Below are 25,782 nucleotides of genomic sequence, written 5' to 3'. Positions count from 1 at the left end.
ACGCTGAACACCAGCCCGGCATCTTTGTTTTCTACCTGTCAACTGTCAGTTTAGGCTGCTCGCCGGCTCCTCATCACCACTTCAAGATGGCGGCCGAATTTCTCGCGTACTTATAAGATGTCTATGGTTCTGCGCACTGCTAAGTGCGGAAGTGTGCGTTTTGGAACACTTAGTGACACATCCGGGTTTTTACCTCATGGTATAAAAATGAGATAAAAGGAGAGATGCCTAATTATTTGTATAGTTATATATGTATGAATAAAACGTATATTAAGTTTAACTATTACATGGGATAAATACGTGATTTTATTAACCGGATTCGATTTTTTTACTAGATGCCCAATGTGATGACGTAATGGTAATAATCGAAAGGTATCCATATGTTTATCCCATATTGAATGTGTAATAAAACTATTACAGCCACAAAACTAGACCCCGGGACGACTTCGCCGCCCAAGTCGCGCAGCAGCGAACGAGATCCCGCACTCTCCCAGCGGGGCTTCCTCTCGCCGCACCGCCAGCCTGTCTCACCAAAGATGGCGATTTGCTGAGTGCTCATGGAGACGCACATTTGGCGGCTAGCTTTTATCCCGCCCGTAACCTCCACTTTTTAAAACAAATTAACCGACGCTCAACCCTCGGAAACAACACGCGGTTTCCAACCATGAAGATCATACTCAAAACACTGCAACAGCAGACCATTCAAATTGAGATAGACGCCGAACAAACGGTGAGTAGCCCGAGCGAGCTAACTTGCTAACGTTAGCGAGCTAACTTTGCTAACATTAGCAGGCTAACTTTAGCCGACACCGCTCGCTGTGGAAATACCGATAAAACACCCCGTACTTTGTGTTTGTTTATATCAAATGTCACATTTGACAAGTTGTAATGGGTATCCTCGCTCTCTGTGTGTTTAAAACCCCTCCCGCATGGGATTGGGCTGGTAACACCGCGAAACCTTACTTGTTAGCTTTAGCTACCTAGCTCGCCCAAAGAAGCAATAAAAAGTATCTGCAGCGTAGTCATTTAGAGCGCCTTCTGTGAGTGTGTAATGTTTGTTGTCATACACGCGTGTCTGACGTGGTTTATTAAATACAATAGTTTGTGATATATATTCTTTATAGCATGCAATGACGCTGCTAATTGCCATTGGGCGAATTGGTGTAGCGACATTGGAAAGTAGCAGGCTAAATCTGTTAGCATGGTCAGAGCCCAGATATGCAGCCTTGACAGGGCCATGAGGCTGTTTTAAGTTACTTACACAACTTCCCACACATGGTACATATGTGTACAGCTGCTCTAATGGACTTTGGAGTGTTACTTTCAAAGTCAGAATTGAAGTATTGCTAGAAATAGGGCTGGGCGATATTGCCTTTTTTTAATATCTCGATATTTTTAGGCCATATCGCGATACATGATATATATCTCGATATTTTGCCTTAGCCTTGAATGAACACTTGATACATATAATCACAGCAGTATGATGATTCTATGTGTCTACATTAAAACATTCTTCTTCATACTGCATTAATATATGCTCATTTTAAACTTTCATGCAGAGAGGGAAATCACAACTAAGTCAATTTAGCAAAACTATTTATTTAACAGTTATTAAGCAGTGGCACAAACATTCATGTCATTTCCAAAACAGAAAGTGCAAGATTGTCAGAGACATTTTAAAACAAGCTAGTAGTGCGCTTTTTTGTGCATGACGTCACTAAGATGACTTATCAAAACAACACTAAATTAAAGTGCACTTTTTGTACAGAACGCCACTACAATAGTTTAAAAACATGATGTCACACAAGATATTTCAATTAGTGTCAAATAAAAATGAGCTGCATAGTAGGAAATCAAATAGTGTACGTCCTTCGCTATGTGGTAGGTTCCTGCGAACATTATCTCCTTTTTTCGTGGACTCTTTTTTTTCATACGGTGTTGATGTGGAAATGTTTGCCTCTGCATTTTGATGGTGTGGCACCGAACAAAGATGTTGACATGCGGAGTAAGCACTCTTGATTCTCTAGCGGGTGACTTTTCAAATGATGCTACTAATTAGCAGTAATGCTACTTTTTGTAGAAACGCTTTTGCCCCACACTTAACAAATTACGGTTGTCTATTCGACATATTCCCACTTGAAGCCAAACCACCGCCAGACGATGGACCCCCTGCTGTTTTTCTTGGGAATTAATTCTTCCTTCATTTGTTACCAGATTCGCACCTTCTTTCTCTCGTATTACCACTCGCACCACAGCTAACGTTACCCATGCTGCTAACGCTCTGCTCTGCGAGGGCGTATACATATGTGACGTATGACGTGACAATATGTGACGTGTGTAGAAAGTGCGCTTGCTATCTGTGAGAAGGAGAGACAAGAAGGAGTGGGGAGAGCCTGTCGTGTAATGCCAGCAGCTAAAAGCAACTGCGTGAGAACTTGTACTCGAATATCACTAAGGCTGCAGCTAACGATTATTTTTCTATCGATTAATCTATAGATTATTTTGTCGATTAATCGGTTAATCTATAGATTATTTTTTCGATTAATCTATAGATTATTTTTCCTTTTACCGATTATTTTTTTATTCAAAATGAAGATGAAAAAATTAATGTAGGCCAGTTTTTTCAAAAGGCATGGCTTTTATTTACAAAAAAAAAGAAGTATGGCCACTCAGTCAACATTGACAACAACATGACTAAATATTCTGTAACAATGTAAACATTTAAAACTTTTAACCTTTAACAAAATTAAAAGTAGCTTATTTGCATTTTAATGTGCAATTATAAAAGTCAACATCCAGTGTAAATCTTAATATTCTGCAATAGTATAAGCATTTCAAAAGTAAAAGTATTGCTTATTTTGCTTTAAAATGTGCAAAAATAAAGATAAACATCCAATACAAAAAAGTGTAAAACGAAATATTCTGTAACAGTGTGAACATTTCAACAAAAGTGAAAGTATTGCTTATTTACTAAAATGTGCAAAAATAAAGATAAACATCCAATACAAAAAAGTGCCAATCTAAATATTCTGGAGCACTGTAAACATTAAGTATTGCTTTTAAAATGTGCAAAATAAACATCCAGTCCAACACAGTACACAATAACCAATTCTACTCATTCCAGTGAGTGACTAACAGTTGTAATGAAGAAAGGTTAGCATGTCTACATGCTTTGCTTATTTTCTTGTTTACAATATTCCCAGCAGCTGAAAATAGGCGCTCAGAAGGGGTCGATGTGGCTGGAACTGGGAGGTAATTAGCCTTCACCTCAAGCCAGGACTGCGAGTGAGCTGAGCTGCAGTTTACGTTTCTAGAAGGTCAACGGGCTCATAGTGATGTTACTAGTAGTTGACTGGGAGGTGTTTATTGTCATTTGGGGAGAGTCCGCTGCCTGATGCTCACCTGCTAAACACATATCTGCTCCACGCTGAAGCGCTGACTACATGCGCTCTGAATACGCACTGCTGATTGGCTGATAATGCTGCGTGTGTACCAATCAGATGGTTGTGTGGGTGGGACAATGCTGCGTGCTGAGACAGAGGCAGGAGCGAAGCAGCTTGTTAAAACTTTAGCAGCTAAAGTTAGCTTTAGCTTAGAAACTCGTTCGGTACACCCCCGTGCCGAACCGAAAGCCCCGTACCGAAACGGTTCAATACAAAACACGTACCGTTACACCCCTAGCAGATACAAATGACACATTCATGTTTTTGTGTAATGATGACAACGTATGCTCACGCGGACGATTGACTAGTTGATGGTTGATGGTTTTCTTTTCAAATGTTCGTTCATAGCCGTTGTGCTGCTATGATAGGCCATTTACGCTCGACACAGTGTGCATTCAACAACATTATTAGACTGTGTATTGAAATACTTCCACACTTTTGACGACTTTTGGCGTGATTTTTCCCCCTCGCTCGCACCGCTCGCATCCTCTGCTTTGATCGTCTGCTTTGCGCTTCGCCATGACGGTAGTGTGACGTAAATATGCGACGCGTCGACGCACAAAAACGGCGTCGACGTATTTACGTAACCGATGACGTCGACTACGTCGACGCGTCGTTTCAGCCTTAAATATCACGATATAGTCATTTTCTATATCGCACAGAGACAAACCCGCGATATATCGCGTATATCGATATATCGCCCAGCCCTACATGGACCCCGACTTAAACAAGTTGAAAAACTTATTCGGGTGTTACCATTTAGTGGTCAATTGTACGGAATATGTACTGTACTGTGCAATCTACTAATAACAGTTTTAATCAATCAATCAATCAATAGGGATGATGTTCGAAAACCGGTTCTCCCAATGCTTCGATAAGAAAAGAACCGATTCCATGGATTCAAATCCCTTTTTGAAAACCGGTTCCCGTTATCGAAGCCACTATACCAGGGGTCGGCAACTCAAAATGTTGAAAGAACCATATTGGACCAAAAATACGAAAACAAATCTGTCTGGAGCCGCAAAAAATTTAAAGCCATATTACATACAGATAGTGTGTCATGAGATATACATTTAATTAAAATTACTTAAAGGAAACTAAATGACCTCAAATATACCTACAAATGAGGCATAATGATGCAATATGTACATATAGCTAGCCTAAATAGCATGTTAGTATCGATTAGCTTGCAGTCATGCAGTGACCAAATATGCCTGATTAGCACTCCACACAAGTCAATAACATCAACAAAACTCACCTTTGTGGATTCATGCACAACGTTAAAAGTTTGGTGGACAAAATGAGACAGAAAAAGAAGTGGCATAAAACACGTCCTAGAAAGTCGGAGAAAGTTATACATGTAAACAAACTACGGTGACTTCAAGGACCGCCAATATTAGTAGGACAAAACGGTGCTCGCCGAATACTCGAATCAGTGAAGCATGTTTAATACAAACAGTGTGCTTTATAACAATTAGGGAGGTTTGTGTCATGTTTGTGCTCCTACAGAAACCATATTAAAACAAAAAATATATTTTTTTCCCCTCATCTTTTTCCATTTTTCATACATTTTTGAAAAAGCTCCAGAGAGCCACTAGGGCGGCGCTAAAGAGCCGCATGTGGCTCTAGAGCCGCGGGTTGCCCACCCCTGCACTATACCGTATTTTCACGACCATAGGACGCACCGTATTAAAAGGCGTCGTGTCAGTTACTGGTGCTATTTCTGTATTTAACGCATAAATAAGACGCAGCGTATTTTTGGGCGCAGGCATGGTTAAACATACGCTAGCTTAAAACATACGCTAGTATGCATGAACGCTGTTTTAAAAAGGCAGCTGGCGCAAAGCTGAGTTCGGTTGTACTTTATTGAAGTATTTATCAATGTACTCGCATTATTTTTGTATCAATCCTCATCCACAAATCCATCAAGGTCCTCATCTTCTGTGTCCGAAATGAACAGCTGGGCAAGTTCTCCATCAAACACGCCAGATTCCCACTCGTCATTTTCAAAGTCAGTCTCGTTGTCCATTAGCATAGCAAGCTAGCACAACAGTAAAAACCGACTTCTCTTTCCCCGTTGTGCGTATCGATTCGCTACCGTGCTGGTCCCCTTCTTCTCCACAGTGTGCTTCACCGGGATGTCGAAAGTGAGCGGCACCTCGTCCATGTTGGTGATGTGTTTGTCTGCAATTTTTTTTATTTACAACGGACATAGCAGCACTTTATGCTCACTGGGGGAGTGCCTTTAACGTCCTCTCTCACCCGAAACCTTCACCCTTTAACGGCCGCATGCTGCCCTCAGTCACGTCCGCATGCTGTCCTCAGTCACGTCCGCTTTTCCTCCATATAAACAGCGTGCCGGGCCAGTTACATAACATCTATGACTTTTAAAACTCAGTGCACACACAACAACCTATCTGGATTCGATAAGGAATTGGTTCGATAAGGAATCAGTTCGATAAGAGGATTCGACAATGGCATCGACATCGATAATTTCTTAACGAACATCATCCCTTTCAATCAATCAATCAAAACATGGTTTGTCGTGATCGCAATATGCGGGAGGCAACGTGTAGGTAAAAAGGTATCTAACACTTAAACCAAAAACAAATAAAAAGCAAGTGCCGCTAAGAAAAGGCATTGAAGCTTAGGGACGGCTATGCAAAACGAAACGAAAACTGAACTGGCTGCAAAGTAAACAAAAACAGAATGCTGGACGACAGCAAAGACTTACAGCGTATGGAGCAGACGGCGTCCACAAAGTACATCCGTACAATCAACAAGTTCCCCACAAATAGTCTTGATTGCGAAACCAAAGCAGGTGCGGGGAATAGCATTAAAGGAAGACATGAAACTGCTACAGGAAAATACCATCAAAAGAGGAAAAGCCACCAAAATAGGAGTGCAAGACAAGAACTAAAACACTACACAGGAAAACAGCAAAAAACTCAAAATAAGTCAGGGCATGATGTGACAGGTCGTGACAGTACACCTACTTTGAGACAAGAGCTATGGTGATGCATGCTTGGTTATGGTTTGAATTCGTATCCAACAATTGCGAGAACGACTTTTTATTGTCAATATCAGCTGCTGAGTTTAATTTTTCAAGGATTTCTGCTCATTGTGTGCCTCTGGATTTTTTCAATGACAAAATGTGCCTTGGCTCAGAAAAGTTGAAAAACACTGATGTAGTGGACAGTATTGTGTAACAGACTGAGACTAGGACTGATGTGAGACATGGCCAGAGGTCATATTTTCCACATAGCTGAGCCGTGCATTCCCAAGGATTAGAAATGTCTACGCTCTGGCTCTTGCATGTCATCATTGGTCACAGAGCTGTGTGTGTCTGTCTTTTGTCAGGTAAAAGCCTTAAAAGAGAAGATAGAAGCGGAGAGGGGAAAAGACAACTTTCCCGTGTCTGGACAGAAGCTGATATATGCTGGGAAGATTCTTCAAGATGACACGCAAATTAAGGACTATAAAATTGATGAGAAGAATTTTGTCGTGGTGATGGTGTCCAAGGTGAGATCATTTAACGTACAGTGTTCCCTCGATTATCACGGGGGTTACGTTCCCTAAGACGTTCCCTAAATTTCCGCATAATCGGGACGTCATATGAATATTATATCCATTTAAACTTCTTATAAGCCCTTCACACACTTATAAACACTTGATCTGATCTTAATACAACTAACACACTCGATAACATACATCATTTTTAAATTACAACTTAAATAAGTACTTAAATCTCAATGTACTAAATGGAGCTTTAAAATCTGCAACACACTTCATTAGATACACCTGCACAATCAGAATACAATTAAGATTGTTTTTAAACATATAATACCACCATACATTTTAGTAGGGACATCCTTGATACAGGGAGAAACCGGAAAAGCCATGACCAAAAAAACAATTAATTTGTCGACTTTAAGACAGCACAATTTATGTACAATGTAAACAATAACAAGTTATATTGTGTATATTCAGGGATTGTTTCAGAAACAATACTGTGTCTATAATTTTCGAAAGAAAAGTGTTTAAAAAAACATATGTGAGAATGAGTGCAATGTTGTCTTTTGTTGGGATTAATGTATGGAATATATTGGACCAAGAGTTAAAAGACTGCAAAACTTTAATTCAAATTAAAATTATTTTGAAGATGTCAATTATAAAAAAAAATGTATGAATGAATTCCAAGGATGTAAAATTAACATGATAGAACTTTTTCATATTTTATTTATTTTATTTTTGTGATTAGTGGAAAACAAAAAAACTATTTTTTTCTCCTTTAGTTTTGTAAATACACTGGGATAGGTAAAATAAGCTTCAGCTTCTGACTATATACAGTACAGGCCAAAAGTTTGGACACACCTTCTCATTAAGTGCATTTTCTTTATTTTCATGACTATTGTAGATTGTCACTGAAGGCATCAAAACTATGAATGAACACGTGGAGTTATGTACTTAACAAAAAAATTTGAACTAACTGAAAACATGTTTTATATTCTAGTTTCTTCAAAATAACCACCCTTTGCTCTGATTACTGTTTTGCACAGTCTTGGCATTCTCTCGATGAGCTTCAAGAGACACGTGAAATGACACTTCACAGGTGTCATAGTTTTGATGCCTTCAGTGACAATCTACATGAAAATAAAAAAAACGCATTGAATGAGAAGGTGTGTCCAAGCTTTTGGCCTGTACTGTATATCAAAAAAAGTATTCTCTTTACCTGTCAAATTTTAAATGTCTGATTAATGAAATTTGATATGGCCTAAAAATTAAATCCTGGATTTTTTCACAAAAAATTTGAGTTACGTTTTTCCCGATTTTTTTCCCCTACTTAAAAAAAACCCATTAAATGCAAATGACAGAGATAATTCAAAACACGTTTTTATTTGATTTGATTCAAAATCTAGTAGTTGGAAATGACATTGCATACACTGCTTTATACTCTTGGCAATTATCTAATTTATATAAAGTTGTTCTTTTTAGACTAGATATAAATTGTACTTTTTATGGAATAATGTTCAAAGAAATAAATTAAGGGCTTCCCTTGGGAAGCAATACTTCTGCTTGAATTGAATACTTTTGTTAACAAAAATGTGGCATTGCACATTTTGCATGTAAATAATCTCCAACATTTAAATAAAAAAAGTGCAAATTTCAAACTTCTGTATTGAATGAGATACTTCTTTAAATAAAAATGTCATATTAAACATTGTATACAAATAAATAATGAAGACATTGAGAGGACTATACATCTTGGTGGTGTGCAGAGCAACTGCTTTAGTGATCGCTCTTTGAATTGTGCTTCTTTCTCATACATACCTGGTGTAAATGATTCCAAATAGTAAGGTGATTTTTAGACAGTGGTTAGTTTGTTTTTGCGTCTTGTTTGCCTCGTAAATAGTTGTATTTCCCGCACTCAGCTGTAGTAAAGTAGCAAGAGGGGGGAAAAAAATCAGTTTTTAAATTGTCTGCAACCCACAACTGGAATATAGCAATAACATCAATATATTACCCAGGTCTACACTTTGGTAAACCTCTGCTCTTATGCCACACACATTCCAATGACATTGATGTATAATTAGTCTAATTGGCTCTGACGCATGTGAGAGAAAAAACATGATGAGCAAAACAAATGTGTTTAGTAATACAAATTAAACTTTCTTTTTGCTCTTTTTTGTGGCTTTTTTTATGTCATAAGCCTGTGAGTGCTTTTTAGATGGGTAAGACCAGAAAATGGCAATTAAGAGCAGACTGACCGTAACTTAGATACAAGCTGGCTCATTGGATTCCACACTTTCTCCTTTTTCTATTGTGGATCACGGATTTGTATTTTAAACCATCTCGGATACTATATCCTCTTGAAAATGAGAGTCGAGAACGTTAAATGGACATTCATTGACTTTTATCTCCACGACAATACATCGGTGAAGCACTTTAGCTACGGAGCTAACGTGATAGCATCGTGCTTAAATGCAGATAGAAACAAAAGAAATAAACCCCTGACTGGAAGGATAGTCAGAAAATCAACAATACTATTGAACCATGGACCTGTAAATACACGGTTAATGCTTTCCAGCTTGGCGAAGCTTAACAATGCTGTTGCTAACGACGCCATTGAAGCTAACTTAGCAACGGGACCTCACAGAGCTATTATAAAAACATTAGCGCTCCACCTACGCCAGCCAGCCCTCATCTGCTCATCAACACCCGTGCTCACCCGTGTTCCAGCGATCGACGGAAGGACGAAGGACTTCACCCGATCATCCGTGCGGTCGGCGGCCAGCGTCGGCTAGCGCGCCTGCTATCCAAGTCAAAGTCCTCCTGGTTGTGTTGCTACAGCCAGCCGCTAATACACCGATCCCACCTACAACTTTCTTCTTTGCAGTCTTCATTGTTCATTAAACAAATTGCAAAAGATTCACCAACACAGATGTCCAGAATACTGTGGAATTTTGAGATGAAAACAGAGCTTTTTTGTATTGGATTCAATAGTATCCGAATACTTCCGTTTAACTAGTGACGTCACGCGCATACGTCATCATACATAGACGTTTTCAACCGGAAGTTTAGCGGGAAATTTAAAATGTCACTTTATAAGTTAACCCGGCCGTATTGGCATGTGTTGCAATGTTAAGATTTCATCATTGATGTATAAACTATCAGACTGTGTGGTCGGTAGTAGTGGGTTTCAGTAGGCCTTTAACAATAATCAAATAATATTGTGCAGCTAATCACTAGCTGGCAACTGGCGCTTTAATCGCTAACTGGCAACAAATGCGTTAATAGCTAGCTGGTAACTTGAGCACAAATCACCATCTGGCAACAGGCACGCTAATCGCTAGCCGACATCTAGCGCGCTACTTGTCATCTGGCAGCTGCAACGTTAATTGTTTACAACTATGGCATCAAAGCGCCACTCGCTAGCTGACAACCAACGCGTCATTCGCTATCTGACAGCTGAAGCGTTAATCGCTAGCAGATAACTTGCACGCTGATCGCTAGCTGGCAACTTGAGACCTAATTGCTACCTGACAACTAACAAGTCAATCGCTAGTTGACAACTAGAGCGCCAATCGCTAGCTGGCAACTAAAGCCAATCATTAGCTGGCAAGTAGAGCGTTAAATGTTAGCTGGCAACTAGAACGCTAACCGCTAGCTGGCAAATGAAGCGCTAATCGCTAGCTAACAACTAGATCGTTAATCACTAGCTGACAACTAAATTGCTAATTGCTATCCATCTTAAATTTTGATATAAAAATAATATAAATATTTATTTGTGTTGTGTTATTTGTCCACCTTCAACTATAAGACAAGTGTGTTGGCTCAGTGTTCATGTGTATTTAAAGACATCTACATTTGTCAAAAAATTGCGGGGGGAATATAAAAACGTAATTTGAAAAAATACAACAACAATTTCACGGCCCCCCTGCAGTACCTCTGCAAATCCCCTAGGTGTTGTGGAACCCTGGTTAAAGACCTCTGCTCTAGAGGGTTCTGAAATATGTAAAATTATAATATACAGGTATAGTTGCAAATATGTTGTAGGAAACAAGAGTACAATGCCATCTACTGTACAGAGTTGTAATTACAAGCTGCATATTCACATGCGGTCCCATTATAATATGTTCTGGGTTCCCCCCATATGTAGTGATGTTGGTGGCTTGCTATGGCATAATAATGGCTGCCACACCTTCAAAATGATTTTTTTTTCATGTAAAAACAAATTGAAGTCATAAAATGTATTGTAGCCTCCAGAAGAAGCCACACAAAGTCCACCGTTTATTTTTTTCAACTTTTATTGTTAATCTTATGCTAACTAACCAATTCAACACATATTCCCCGCTTTTTAGTCCATCACTCCCAGACACACAACAACACTTGCTCATTCTCCACCATTCCCCTTTCAGTGGGATCTCAGGCTCGCTGCAGTGACAGAAGTAAAGAGTCTCTAAACCCAAGTACAGTCTCCAGCAACACCAGAAAAGACGCTAGATTTGTTTTTGATGAATAAAAATTCACTGAAAGGATAAAAAACATCTCTAAAATTTAAATTGTACAATAAGCAGCAACATTTGAAAAATAGAGCAAAATGATATATTATAAAGAAAAAATATTAATACTACTAATTAACACATTTGTGTTTAAATTAACTCTGTATGACATTTGTTTCTTTTAAAGAAAATATATGCATCATTGCATATTATGCAAATTATATGATGAAGTCCTATTGACCACGCCCCCCAGCCCCGCCCACACATCTACAGGTATAATGGCAGTCTGGGGAAACCCCTGGTGTTTATAAGCAAGGCTACACAAACCGGCAAATCTAATTGTGGCTGTCCAATCTTTGCAATATGCACCAGACACCATTCACAGTGTAAAGGCAAATACGGTAATTACATTTTAAAACTGGTTGATGATCAGTTTTTTTGATAAACTGTGCTTTTTTTTGCCATTTGCTATCGTGGCACCTCTTACAAATTCAAACTACCGAAGAGAAAAAAACCACATGCTTGGGATAGTGTGACCAAATAATGATGCAATTATTCATGCGCTCTCACCAAGTATGTTTTATTTTGCTTGTTTAAACTTCTTTCATTTAGTCACTGTTTCACATGCTCAAGACAGGAGGTGCTCCTCGTGCAAGTGGATGATAAGTGGGTCAACGTCACAGAAGAAGAAACAGCAGCCTTAATATGCTGGATATCTTAAACCATTGGCATTGTTTAAATCAAATATGTGGACTCACTTTGCCTTTTAAAATGTTAAGGACTTCCCAATATTTAAGTTTTTTGTTTTTGTTTCACCCTATAAACACAGACGTTACTTATTTTTAAAAAGAGTACAGGGGTCTAGCCACAAAGTCGCTAAATTAGCAACAGTGAGCCCTCCTGCTGTGTCTTTGTATACAGTGGCAGACCAAGTGCATTATGTGTTATTAGCAACAACAAACATGTCGCCCCAAATCTGTATGTGACACAACAAATAATCAAAGCAACACAAGATGTGTAATCGAGTTTATTGTTGCACCTCTAATCTCATCAGATTGTGTGCAGGTGAAGCTAATGTTGAGCCTGGATGAATGTGAAAATATGACGTTTGTAATCTTACAATAAACTGTTTTGGTTTAAACCTGAACAAAGGTTAAGCCTGCAGCTGCGGCCGCGGAGCCTCTTGCTTCGGAAGCCCCCAAACTCCCTGCCCAGGATGCTGGTTCAACGTCAACATCTGTCCCGGCCTCAACCCCACCATCAGCTCCAGCCTCGACTCCCGCAGCTATCCTCACACCTCCCGAGGAGACCAAGGAGGAGCCAAGTCCTACAGCAACAGAAACCCAACAACCAGCCAGGTAGATTATGTCATTACAATTGTATTTTGTTGCAGTCCGACATTTTAAGATGAGTTTGAAAAATATTTTAGTGCAGTGATTTTTCCAACTACTGTTCCTTTACTGTGATTGGGGTTTGACTTTCTATGAACGGGGTGCTAAGTAATGTTGACTAAATGATTTCAGCAATGTTACTTTCAAGCTTCTGTGGACTTTTCATATTGAAAGTGTGTGTGATCATTGTGCCTGTTTGCTTATTAAATGTGTAACTCTTCATTCTTTATAGCATAGGTGTCAAACTCAAGGCCCGGGGGCCAGATCTGGCCTGCCACAGCATTTTATGTGGCCTGCGAAAGCATGGAAAAATGTCAATAAAATACAACTTTTTTTTCTTTTTCTTTTAACTAAAAGCATTCGTTCTTTCAATTTTTACTGGAAAAAAATGCATATATTTTAAACTTTAATATTATCTAATCATGCCAAATATATTATTTTATACTGTATTACAAAATATTTTTGTGAACATAAAAATAATTATGATATCAAAGAAACGTATGTAAAAAAAATCTAATACTCATATGCATCAAAAATAAAACTCTTCTGATTCTGAAAAAAAATGGTTCAATATCATGAGGTGACTATAAATTTGATATTAGTGCTGTCAAATGTTTTTTTAAGCAAATGCATCACAGTTGAATTTTGATTAATCATGAATTATCACAGGTCATTGCATGCATAGTTTAAATTAATTAAAAAAAAAACTCACTGAGAAGGCATCCATTACTGCGATATGGCCCTTAATGAAAACAAGTTTGATACCCTTGCTTTTTAGTTTAAGCAGGCAAAGGTTCTCCAAAGTGCTGCCCGGGGTAAATTTTGGTCCTGGAGCTAGTTTTGTTTTGGCTTTCGACTTATTCCGATTTAATTCATTCTGAGGATTCTGATTCATTAATAATGAAGTATAATACTTTATAATGAGGTCTATTAGACACAACTATAACAAGTATTTTGTTACCTATTGCACAGGGGTTAGTGCATGTGCCTCACAATACGAAGGTCCTGAGTTCAATCCCGGGCACGGGGTCTTTCTGTGTGGAGTTTGTTTTTCAGGGTATGCCCCGCTTTCCGCCCGATTGCAGCTGAGATAGGCTCCAGCACCCCGAAAGGGACAAGCGGTAGAAAATGGATGGATACACAAAAGCTAAAATAACAGATTTTCAAATATCATAGCATTGCATTGGTTTTAGAATATTTCATGTACAAAATGTTTCAAAGTGGCCCCAGCAGTTGTTTAATTTATTTCTCAGTATGTGGCCATCGGTGAAAAATATTTGACACCCTTGGTTTGTTACAATTCATCCTACTAAATTGTATTCATTCCTTTTTCATCTACATGTATCCAAATGACATATTTTGTCTTCATACCAGTACTATGCTCCTCCCTTTTGTCTAGGCTCATTTTTAAAGTGTAACTGCTGATACATTCTATAAAGTTAATTATTTTCTTTCTAACTTTTTTGTTGTGTAGTTCCAGTGGAGGTGGCCAGGGTTTGGACGCATCATCTGCATTAGGTATGTCATCACTCAGTCACCACCAACCTTACAAACATCACATAGAGAAGTAACATCTTTGTTTTTTAGAGTGAATAAATCACTTTTTGGTATAATTTTGCAAGTTTATGAATGCTATATTTTCTTTAAACGTGAGCAACGATTAGATGCTTGGCCAGCTCAACTGGTTTAGTTAAAATAGTTCCTTTTGTTGATGCTCTGTCACTGTAACTTTGTTGATGCACATCTGGTCATATAGCCCATATAGTGTGGCCTGATTTTCAAATGAGTAGATGCTCATGTTTTGGATAAAAAACAAACCGAACAAATAAGTGTCACAACTAGGTCTGGGCTGATAACAAATTTGGTTGGACGATATTTTGCTGATAAAAGACATTATTGTCAACAATATTTTAAGACCACATAAGCTGCACATAATAATACATTATATTAATGCAAGTATACCCTTTCAAATGCAATAAACTTGTATTTCTCGTATATTTTATAGGACTGTCAAACGATTAAAAGTTGTGTTTGTTCATAATAAACTCAAAATTAACCACGATTAATTGCTGATAAGTATGATTTTTTGTGAGAACGTGTATTCAAGACAGATAATTTTCAAGTTTATATTACCATGACTGGCCACTTGGTTTGCTTTAATGAAAAAGGACATGAACATGCTTTTAATGAGAATTTAATAAAAATTCCTGCAGTGTGTTGTTGTCTTGCCAAATTTTGTATTTTGTGGGAATACAGAATTTGTATTCCTGCTGTAGGAGCACTTGTATTCAGAGGAGGAGTACACCAGTTTCACGCACTAATAACACAAAATGTGGTTTGTTACGATCATGGTTTGGATGTCAAAGATGTTTGGTAATGTAAACTGTGATATTTCTATCTGAACACATGCTTCTGATATTCTGTACAATACATGTTATACAAGTTAATGGTATTCATATCTTTGCATGACAATGTTTTAACCTTCTCCATTTATTATTAAAGTGTAATATTCAGCCTGATAAACATTCTGTAATTGAGGACTATCAATTAGAGCATGTTATAAAAGAATATACACTTGATTCCAATTTGCCAGAAAACATTTATTTAGGTAGAACATTACAAAACATTCTTGACAAAGCATGATCGTAATGTAAGACGATTTTTCATTTTGTTATGGTAGTAAGACCGGATGTAACGCGTTATCGTGTTCACTTTGACAGCCCTAATAATTTAACATTGTAATTGAAGAATACACTTTTCAATATCCTAATTAAATACAGTTCATTTTTCAGTACTTTTTTAATCTTTTCTTTTTTTTAATCTTAATTTGTTAATGTTTTAGAATGTTTTTTTCAAAAATGCAAATTGAGTGATCACTTTGCTTCACTTCTGGTTTATGCAATGTCACGTATTTGATCGCTTCTTGTTGAAAACACCCTCTTTCAACTCGACACTGTCGAATGTAGACTGATCACATTTTTGCAAAAACAGCTGGCCTTTGTTTACTGTGAGTACTGTATCTTAGTTGTTTAGACAGTAATGTGTTTAAAGGCCTACTGAAACCCACTACTACCGACCACGCAGTCTGATAGTTTATATATCAATGATGAAATCTTAACATTGCAACACATGCCAATACGGCCGGGTTAACTTATAAAGTGCAATTTTAAATTTCCCGCTAAACTTCCGGTTGAAAAACTCCTTTGGATATGACGTATGCGCGTGACGTAGCCAGTAGAACAGAGGTATGGCTCCCCCATTGAGGCCAATACAAAAAGCTCTGTTTTCATTTCATAATTCCACAGTATTCTGGACATCTGTGTTGGTGAATCTTTTGCAATTTGTTTAATGAACAATGGAGATTGCAAAGAAGAAAGTTGTAGGTGGGATCGGTGTATTAGCGGCTGGCTGTAGCAACACAAGGAGGACTTACTTGGATAGCAGACACGCTAGCCGATGCTAGCCACTAACCGATGCTAGCCGCCAACCGCATCTGTGATCGGGTGAAGTCCTTCGTTGCGCCGTCGATCGCTGGAACGCAGGTGAGCACGGGTGTTGATGAGCAGATGAGGGCTGGCTGGCGTAGGTAGAGCGCTAATGTTTTTATCATAGCTCTGTGAGGTCCAGTTGCTAAGTTGGCTTCAGCGTCGTTAGCAACAGCATTGTTAAGCTTTGCCAGGCTGAGAATTATTAACCGTGTAGTTACATGTCCATGGTTTAATAGTATTGTTGATCTTCTGTTTATCCTTCCAGTCAGGGATTTATTTATTTTGTTTCTATCTGCATTTGAGCCAGATGCTATCACGTTAGCTCAGTAGCTAAAGAGCTTCGCCGATGTATTGTCGTGGAGATAAAGGTCACTGTGAATGTCCATTTCGCGTTCTCGACTCTCATTTTCAAGAGGATATAGTATCCGAGGTGGTTTAAAATACAAATCCGTGATCCACAATAGAAAAAGGAGAGAATGTGGAATCCAATGAGCCAGCTTGTACCTAAGTTACGGTCAGAGTGAAAAAAGATATGTCTTTCACTGCATTCTAGTCCGTCACTCTAACGTTCCTCATCCACGAATCTTTCATCCTCGTTCAAATTAATGGGGTAATCGTCGCTTTCTCGGTCCGAATCGCTCTATCTGCGTTGAAAACAATAGGAAAATATGAGGAAGTGAACAACTGACTACATCACGCTACTTCCGGTAGAGGCAAGGCTTTTTTTTATCAGAGACCAAAAGTTGCGAACTTTATCGTCGTTGTTCTATACTAAATCCTTTCAGCAAAAATATGGCAATATCGCAAAATGATCAAGTATGACACATAGAATGGATCTGCTATCCCCGTTTAAATACAAAAATTTCATTTCAGTAGGCCTTTAAACAAGTGTTGTTTCTTAATGGGGAAAGATGTTGTCTTTTGTTTTCATATAGCATTTAAGCTAGCTAGCGAGCAAACGTTAGTCGGTCCATAATTTTACCAAAGTGTGTTTATCAATCACACTTTGTCAATCATTTTAATTTGATACGATAACACCAACCCTTAGGAGTTTTACAGCGGTTATCATTATTAGTTTATGTGCATGCAGTACAAATGCCCCCAACTGCTGAAACAGATGCAAAGAGCTTGTAAACACACATGCACATAGTGATTAATCTAGCCTGGCGAAGTTATCAAGTTAATTCTTATTTATCGTTTGATTAATTGACTTATCAAGTATCAGCTTAGGTCTAGTCCCAACCATATATACAATGTGGCTTATATATTTTATGCCATATACTGCAGCTGCTGTTTTACAGGCCACAGAGCAATAAATCCTACCTATATTTAAGCTGTAAGAAAAGCTGTCTCTATTGTGCAGTCCTGATTAGGAACAGAGATTCCGCCCAGGCCACCTCGTAGATTGTGCACATGCCTTTATGTCATGTTGCTATTTCAGACCACTGTGTATGTATGTGACGTGGAATATAAATATATCTTTAAGTACTCCATCTGTTTCTCCCAAAAAGTCTGAAAGATTCAGATCCTCATGTTAACACTAGGGAAGTTCCGATCAAGGTTTTATGTTGCCGATTCCGATACAATCATCCATGAGTGAGGTCGGTCGATACCAATACCGATCACATGTTTTAACTGCACAATTTTCAATATTTTTATGGTGAATGCTATTGACAGTTTGACAATATCAACACATTCTTTAAACTACTTCCTTATTGTTTTTACATACAATTGTTTGAACAAAACAAAGTCAGTCGTACAAAATAATTAAACAAAAGCAAAAACTACTATCGACTACTCATTTAAGTCCTTTGGCTTTTGCACTCAAAGCCCTCCTGTGTCCAGGGAATTATTCTCTGAGTTTGTAGGCATGAACTACAACAACAATAAAAATGATTTTGAGAAAATAAAAATATCAAACAAATCACTGTGTATACTGATTCTACCCTTAATATCGACACCACCAATTTATTAATGAATGCAATCCTCCTTTTACGTGTGACTGTGACAATGCTGGCACACTAACACTTAATGTTTTCCTCTGTCGAGACTCTAATTAAACTACTTGTCAATTTCCAGTAATAACTACTTACTTTCTGCTCTAATGTCGTTCCATCGACACTTTTTAAACTATACTACACATTTACTTCCTGGTGTTTTTTAAAGCGGAGTATGCCTGCACCTGGCTTTGTTACCTTGTGTAACCTGTTAAGCCCCATCCTCCAGTGATATAATAGGTGAAAATGATACTAATAAATGTAGTTTATTTGCAGTAATTGAGGTGATTATTATTAGTTTGGGCGAGACGCTGCACACTGTGTATGGAGACACATAATTAGCTACTAGCCGCTTGTCAGCCAGAGTGGATCAGCATTCATGATGAACAATAAAAGGCATTATTCGGCAATAACCAATCACATACTTTTTCACAAAAATCGTCCGATCGATAGGTACTTCCCTGGTTAACACCTTTTGATTTAAGTCTTGAAGTAAAAGTAGCATGTCGTTGACCACGCTAAAAGTTATTCAAGAAGGTACAACTGAAATCTCCTGGTGTTGCATACACAGCTAAATTTGAAAATGTTTTTTTTTTTTTCCAGTGACTGGAGCAGAGTATGAAGCAATGTTAACCGAGATCATGTCTATGGGTTATGAGAGGGAGAGAGTGGTAGCAGCACTACGGGCCAGCTTCAACAACCCTCATAGAGCTGTGGAGTACCTTCTTACTGTGAGTCTTTCTCTTGTGCTCTGACTCACACACAGTACAACTATGCTCATCATCAACATGTAAGAAGGTTATGTTTTTCTTCAGCCTGGGTGTGTTCCTTGGCAACCTCTTGGCTGCAAGAGATTTGTTTTCCTCTTCTGCCGTCCCACTCCCATGTTCTTTATAGAGATCGGCTGATATGATTTTTTCAGGGTTCGATATGGATTATTAGTAGTGAAGGAGGCCGATAACCGATATTTGGAACAAATATTCATTTACAGTAAAAATCAATCAATCAAAGTTTATTTATGTAGCCCTTAATCACAAGTGTCTCAAAGGGCTGCACAAGCCACAATGACATCCTCGGCTCAGATCTCACATCAGGGCAAGAAAAAACTCAACCCAATGGGCTACAATGAGAAACCTTAGAGGGGATAGCAAGTGACATATTGGCGTTAAGATTTTGAATAATACTAGAATAATTAGAATTTTAAATAATACTATTACAAACTGCAACACTGAACTTAGTTTAAATGCCTGAAGCTTGTTAATTTAAAAACAAGTACAAAATTAAATAAAAACAGGGCAGGGGGTATTTTGGCACAGTAGCATCTCTTACACAATTAAATAAAATATTAAACAAATAAATAGCTCCCTGAAGTGTGGTATCCCTAAATAATTTGTATCCCTGCCACACAGATAGGCTGGAGTTACGTCCCTCCCTAATAACATCAACTGTGACTGATAAAATGATTTAAAATTCACAAGTGATGGTTAGCAGGCTAATCACTTAGAAATATTACACTTTCTTACAAAATGGAAAAAGTTATTAAGACGTTGTCATTAGGACTGGGCGATATGACTAAAAAATGTATCACGATATAAGTGTTTTATATCAGTCGATATCGATAATTATTGATAAAAAAACAAAAAACTATTCTAAATAAAGACCAGGAGAAAAAAGGCTGAATTTAAATACTTTTATTTTAAATATAACCTTTAACCTTTAGAACGAGGTCAGCATTATGAAAAACAGTCAGATAAATGAAAATACTGGTCGATGTGCAAATATTGACATTAAATAAATGCTTAATCCAACAAAATGTGCAAAGTATTGTAATTAAGAAATTAGTAGTGTACAACTCAGGCTTTAAAGCCATATTGGTAACAATATACAGTATGCAAATAAATAACAGTCACATTAAGCAAGCAGAAACAAACATGTCTTACAGAATATTGTAAACATCGGAATAAACTTGCGTCTGAACATCTGTGACAAAACAAACCTGTTACCCTCTTCAGTCATTTATGGAAAAATCAAACCAACTTCAGTATCTCCTTTTCCACGGATTCCCTGCACATTGTGTAAAGCTTAGGAATAGCTGTCTTGGAAAAGTGCTTTCGGCCAGGTAGAACATAACGGGGGTCGAGCACGTGTATGAGATTCTTGTACCCAGACTTCTCAACTATGCTGAGCGCTAGCATGTCCTTCGCTAATTGATACACCACTGCATCCGTTATTTCTTTATAACGTTTTGAATTTTTGTCGTATGGCACTGCTGCCGAGTAATACTGTCTGCGGCAACAACAGACCACCATCGAGACGATGGTGGTCTGTTGTTTCCGCTTCGGTGCTGTTCCACTTGCACCGGCTGATGTAGATGGTTGTGGCTGTTTGATACTGCTGTACTCCAGCGGGTGAGAGCGGCTCAGGTGCTAAAATAAGTTTGTCGTGTTCCCAGACTTGGTCGGGACGACGGCCTTGCAAAGTTTGCAGACGGTATTACTCTGATTCGTATCGGATTTTTAAAAAATCCAAAATACTGCCAAACTGGTGACGTGACGTTTCCTTTTTTATTTACAATTTCCTCTCGTGCTGCCGCACTCATATTTCCGTTTCGTTTCACTCCTCGTCGTCAGCTAGCCGTTGTTGCTTTTTTTTTTTTTTTCCTGTTAGCATTTCCCAGAATGCCTTGCGGTTCAGGCTCGGCCGTGATAGGTCTGCCTACACCCCCCAGAATGCCGTGCGGTTCCGGCTCTGCCTTTCTTCCTATTTTTTTCTAACAGAACTCAGTGAAATTATCGAACGTTCTATCGACCCCATTTTCTATTGATATTGATCACATGTGTATCGCGATATATATTGTTATTGTTTTATCGCCCAGCCCTAATTGTCATGCAGTGATATAAAGTAGAAAACGTAATGTAAAGCATTATTTAGGTAGAAATATCATACATTATATTATTAACATCTTTATCAAGGCATGATTGTAACAGTCCACATTTTGTATTATTATGCATTGTTAGGCAGTCTACACGCTTGCACACACACACATATATACATATATATATATATATATAGCAGCATAGGTATACAAAATAATTCAGGGATACTAATCACGCATGACAAACTGCTTTGCTGTTTTGCAGCTTCTCATGTGGCACACACTATTCTCTATCATCTTTGTATGTATCTGCAGTAAAACTAGACTGCATTTACTTTGAGTTTTTTAATCTTTTTCAGTCACACAAACATGTTTGTACTCTAACAGACTGTTTCCATTTCGATATTTTCGGCAGCTTTGTTTCAAGTGATTCACAGAGACGTCTCTGAGCGAGCAGAGCTGCCGCTGATGTTAAGTTTTTATGCTATTCTGCTCATAGTAACGTTACTTGTAGTTGTGACAAGTAGAGGAATGCAATGTTTATTACAATTTCGGGAGAGTTTTCTCTGTTTACCTCAGCACATCCGTACATCCACCAGAGCACTTTTCTCCTTGCCATGTGTTTGAAAGTCCTGCCAAAGACTTAGCTTCTGATATCCTCTGCCTCTTACCCTTGTGTGGTTTGCATAACCAATCAGATGGTAACGTGGGCGGGACAATGTTGTAGACAGAGGCGCTGTTGTATCAAAGCTAAAATAAGCAATTTTAAATGAGCCCTTTGGATTAAAAAAGGCAGACGCTTGTTCGATGAGTTCTTAGATTTGAAATGATAGTCATGGTGATAAGAGGTAATAATTAAAACTCACCGCAATTCACAGTTCAGTTTATACACATCAGGCTGATGATGTATGGATGAGTGGTATAGTATATCTACACTTATACCATGCGAATAAACAAACAATATTTGGTCATATTTATTTTACTTAAGTGTAAGTAAATGAAATGCCAAGCAATAATTTACAAAACAATATGATTTGAAAACAAAGTGTAACTGATTTATTTTACATAGAAATTCAGGCTTTTGTGCACAGTGTCCAGCAGTCCGAAAATTCATGATGGTCCAGCGGGTCCTTATAGTTAATTTCTGCTGTAAATAACAATATATAAATAATAAATGCCAGTGTTTATCCCACGGCAACAACATAAACACATCAGATTAAGCGTTAGCCTGTTAGCATGCGGTTCACGTGGGTTCAGGCTAATAACTACACAAATGGTGTGTCACTGACTACTTAAACAGCATGTAACAAAGTAAATAGCAAATATTTGATGTGATTTACCTTTGGTCCACTCGTCCTTCATTTCACATTTCTCTTCAAACTACAAGATCGGAGTCCCAGTGAGCAGCTTGCCTCGCCGCTTCAAAGTCCAACTAAATACTTTATAATCCTCTGTAAATACGTCTAAAAAGTCAGTCCATTTCTTGTAGCTTCGCGTATGGAAATTAAGTTTGTAAAAACAGCATGGAACTGCAAACAAGTTTAAAGACTATGGCTGAGTAAAAACACTGCAAGATAATTCCACTAATCGCGTTCTTCAGCACAAAGAAGCCCCACAAAAGTTCCCACAAGTATAAAGTTCCTTTCATTCTTCTTTCTCTCCGTTGTCAAGTTTGTTGTAATAGAAACACAAGAAATAAACAAGTTGCCCTCGCATACGCTAATGACAGCTGAAACTACAAATACAGAGTGTTTTGTGTTCAACCAATCAGGGTTCGACCCCTTTAAGATTCCTGGGAACTCCCGAAAGTCCTACCTCGCTACTAGGAACTAAAAATTCTTTATGTGGGACTAAATCTACAAGATTAGTTTTTGGTTGAAACCAAGGGAGATATTTCATTCACCAGGGTTAATGGGAATGTTCCTGCGGTGTAAAAAAGCCTCACTTAGAGAAATTACCCAGGATGTGACAAAGTATTTACGTGTTTTAGTGGCTAGGTGATGGCCATAACAATGACGCTAGGAGCTACCATTGGAATCTACAGTAGCAAACACTCAAGGCTATTTTATTGGGGGAAACCAGTATAAAGGTGACTATATGGTTATTTCATGTCTAGAGGGCTCTAATAATTGAAAAACAACTATTTTGGTTTTTTTAAGCTCCTACTATGAAAATATTCTATATATATTAATCATAATTTTTGGTGGAAATTTGTTTATCGCAGTCATGTCTGACACCAATTAATTGCGAGGGACGACTGGACAGTGTTTCTCCTAGGTTTACAGTTTGGACTGGTGATTTTAAATCTGCGTTTCGTACCAAGCCAGTATTGTTTTTGCCTTTTTAATCTTTAATTGTGTGAGAATTTAATGCCAATCCCACTTTTAAAACATTACTCATAAAAATCTATTTCCTCAGTCCTCATAAATCCTATGTGTTGGATTGACAGCGGGGTCATGTTTGTATTTCCAGGGTCTACCTAGCAGTCCGATCCAAGAGACGAACCCTCCTGCGTCCACTCCAGCGTCTGGACCCACTGAAGCTCCGTCTCTAGCAGAAGGTGAAACTTCACTGCAGACTCTTATTTTTCCTGTTGATCTCACGTTCTAGAATTCCCTCACTTGTGAATAGGGCTGAGTAAAATAATCCATTTGATTGCTTATGGATCGCGAGCTTTAAAATTTTGCAATATTGATTCACAAGACATATGGGTGATTATTCCTCTCCCCCGCCCACTAGTAGTCATGTTAGGGTCTGTCCCCACAGAACCGTGTTTAGGTGGAAATGGTGAAGATATGTACCGTTTCAGCCTTTTATCTCCACGTTTTTGGTGGTCTGAAACTAAAGTTTTTGAAAACTGGCTCCAGATTGGGAAGGTCTGAAAACTGAAAACGGTATTGTCGTTTCTATGGGGCGACAACAACAGTTGTCAACAAAACCTCGTCATCATTTATCAACTAAACATGCAGTACATAAACAATAATAACACACGCCATAATATTTTACCATATTTTTCGGACTCTTTAAGTCGCAGTTTTTTTTCATAGTTTGACCGGGGGTGCGCGACTTATGTGTGAAATTATTAACACATTACCGTAAAATATCAAATAATATTATTTAGCTCATTCACGTAAGAGACTAGACGTATAAGATTTCATGGGATTTAGCGATTAGGAGTGACAGATTGTTTGGTAAACTTATAGCATGTTCTATATGTTATAGTTATTTGAATGAGTCTTACCATAATATGTTAACGTTAACATACCAGGCACGTTCTCAGTTGGTTATTTATGCGTCATATAACGTACACTTATTCAGCCTGTTGTTCACTATTCTTTATTTATTTTAAATTGCCTTTCAAATGTCTATTCTTGCTGTTGGGTTTTATCAAATACATTTCCCCCAAAAATGCAATTTATATTCCAGCGCGACTTATATATGTTTTTTTCCTTCTTTATTATGCATTTTCGGCCGGTGCGACTTATACTCCGGTGCGATTTTTACTCCGAAAAATACGGTAATTCCAATTCGCTGTTTGCCCAAAAAAAGTACCAATGATTGTCACACACACACACACACACACACACACACAATAGGTGTGGCAAAATTATTCTCTGCATTTGACCCATCACCCTTGATCACCCCCTGGGAGGTGAGGGGAGCAGTGAGCAGCAGCGGTGGCCGCGCCCGGGAATCATTTTTGGTGCTTTAACCCCCAATTCCAACCCTTGATGCTGAGTGTCAAGCAGGGAGGTAATGGGTTCCATTTTTATAGTCTTTGGTATGACTCGGCCGGGGTTTGAACTCACAACCTACCGATCTCAGGGCGGACACTCTAACCACAAGGCCAGAGTAACAGAATAAATCATAAAGTTTCTTCTTCTGTAGTTTTTGGTGGTTCCATTGGCTTTGTTTGCTTACAGCGCCACTTATAGCGAGGCAGAGTGTTACATCATCCTCACCAGGAAATGTTTCTGCCTGGATGTGACTCACTATTGACAGGACACTGGGGACGCGTTTATTTTTTGAACCCAAAACAAAAATGAAACACAGACGTTGCTGTGGCGACATGCCCTTATGCTAAAATTACATTCCAACAACAAGCCGTCTGCGGCAAAACAAAAGAAAGTGAGGGACTTGGCAGCATTCTCCGCAGGCGATGGAGGTACAGTAACAGAGGCCATCGCAACTCGTGTTGGTAAAGATTTACGGCCGCTCTCGCTGGCTTGAAGTGATCCAAGTGAACCACATTTCCTTTCAATCCTGCAATGTAAACACTGACTGAAACTCATTTTTATTGATTAAATTTGTAACTGAGGGTATGCCTGGGCCAATAACGATATATTGACCCACAAATTATAATTTTTTTTGTGACCAAATTAACCACTGTATAACCATTGTATTGATAATACATATTAATAATGGCAGTATACCCTTTCAAATGCAATTAACTTGTATTTCTTCTATATTTCAACACTGCAATTGAAATGTAAATTTTTAAATACCAAGTTAAATAAAACAAATATATACCGTATTTTTCGGACTATAAGTCGCAGTTTTTTTTCATAGTTTGGCCGGGGGTGCG

The 25,782-nt window shown here is 38.3% G+C and overlaps 1 protein-coding gene across 1 annotated transcript in view; it reads left to right on the top strand.

Annotated features, from left to right (window-relative positions):
• Positions 1-468: 468 nt before the first annotated feature.
• The window catches only part of LOC133642643 (UV excision repair protein RAD23 homolog A-like), a 41,640-nt gene continuing 16,326 nt past the window's right edge, over positions 469-25,782 (top strand). The window contains exons 1-6 of the mRNA XM_062036976.1: positions 469-730; positions 6,804-6,965; positions 12,599-12,804; positions 14,312-14,355; positions 18,926-19,053; positions 23,670-23,757. Of these exons, the coding sequence (XP_061892960.1) occupies positions 665-730; positions 6,804-6,965; positions 12,599-12,804; positions 14,312-14,355; positions 18,926-19,053; positions 23,670-23,757 (694 nt within the window). The 5' untranslated portion in view covers positions 469-664. The remainder of the gene's footprint in view (positions 731-6,803; positions 6,966-12,598; positions 12,805-14,311; positions 14,356-18,925; positions 19,054-23,669; positions 23,758-25,782) is intronic.

The sequence above is a fragment of the Entelurus aequoreus genome, linkage group LG25, assembly GCF_033978785.1.
Source record: "Entelurus aequoreus isolate RoL-2023_Sb linkage group LG25, RoL_Eaeq_v1.1, whole genome shotgun sequence".
Lineage (NCBI taxonomy): Eukaryota > Metazoa > Chordata > Actinopteri > Syngnathiformes > Syngnathidae > Entelurus > Entelurus aequoreus.
This window is presented reverse-complemented; position numbering and strand designations above follow the sequence as displayed.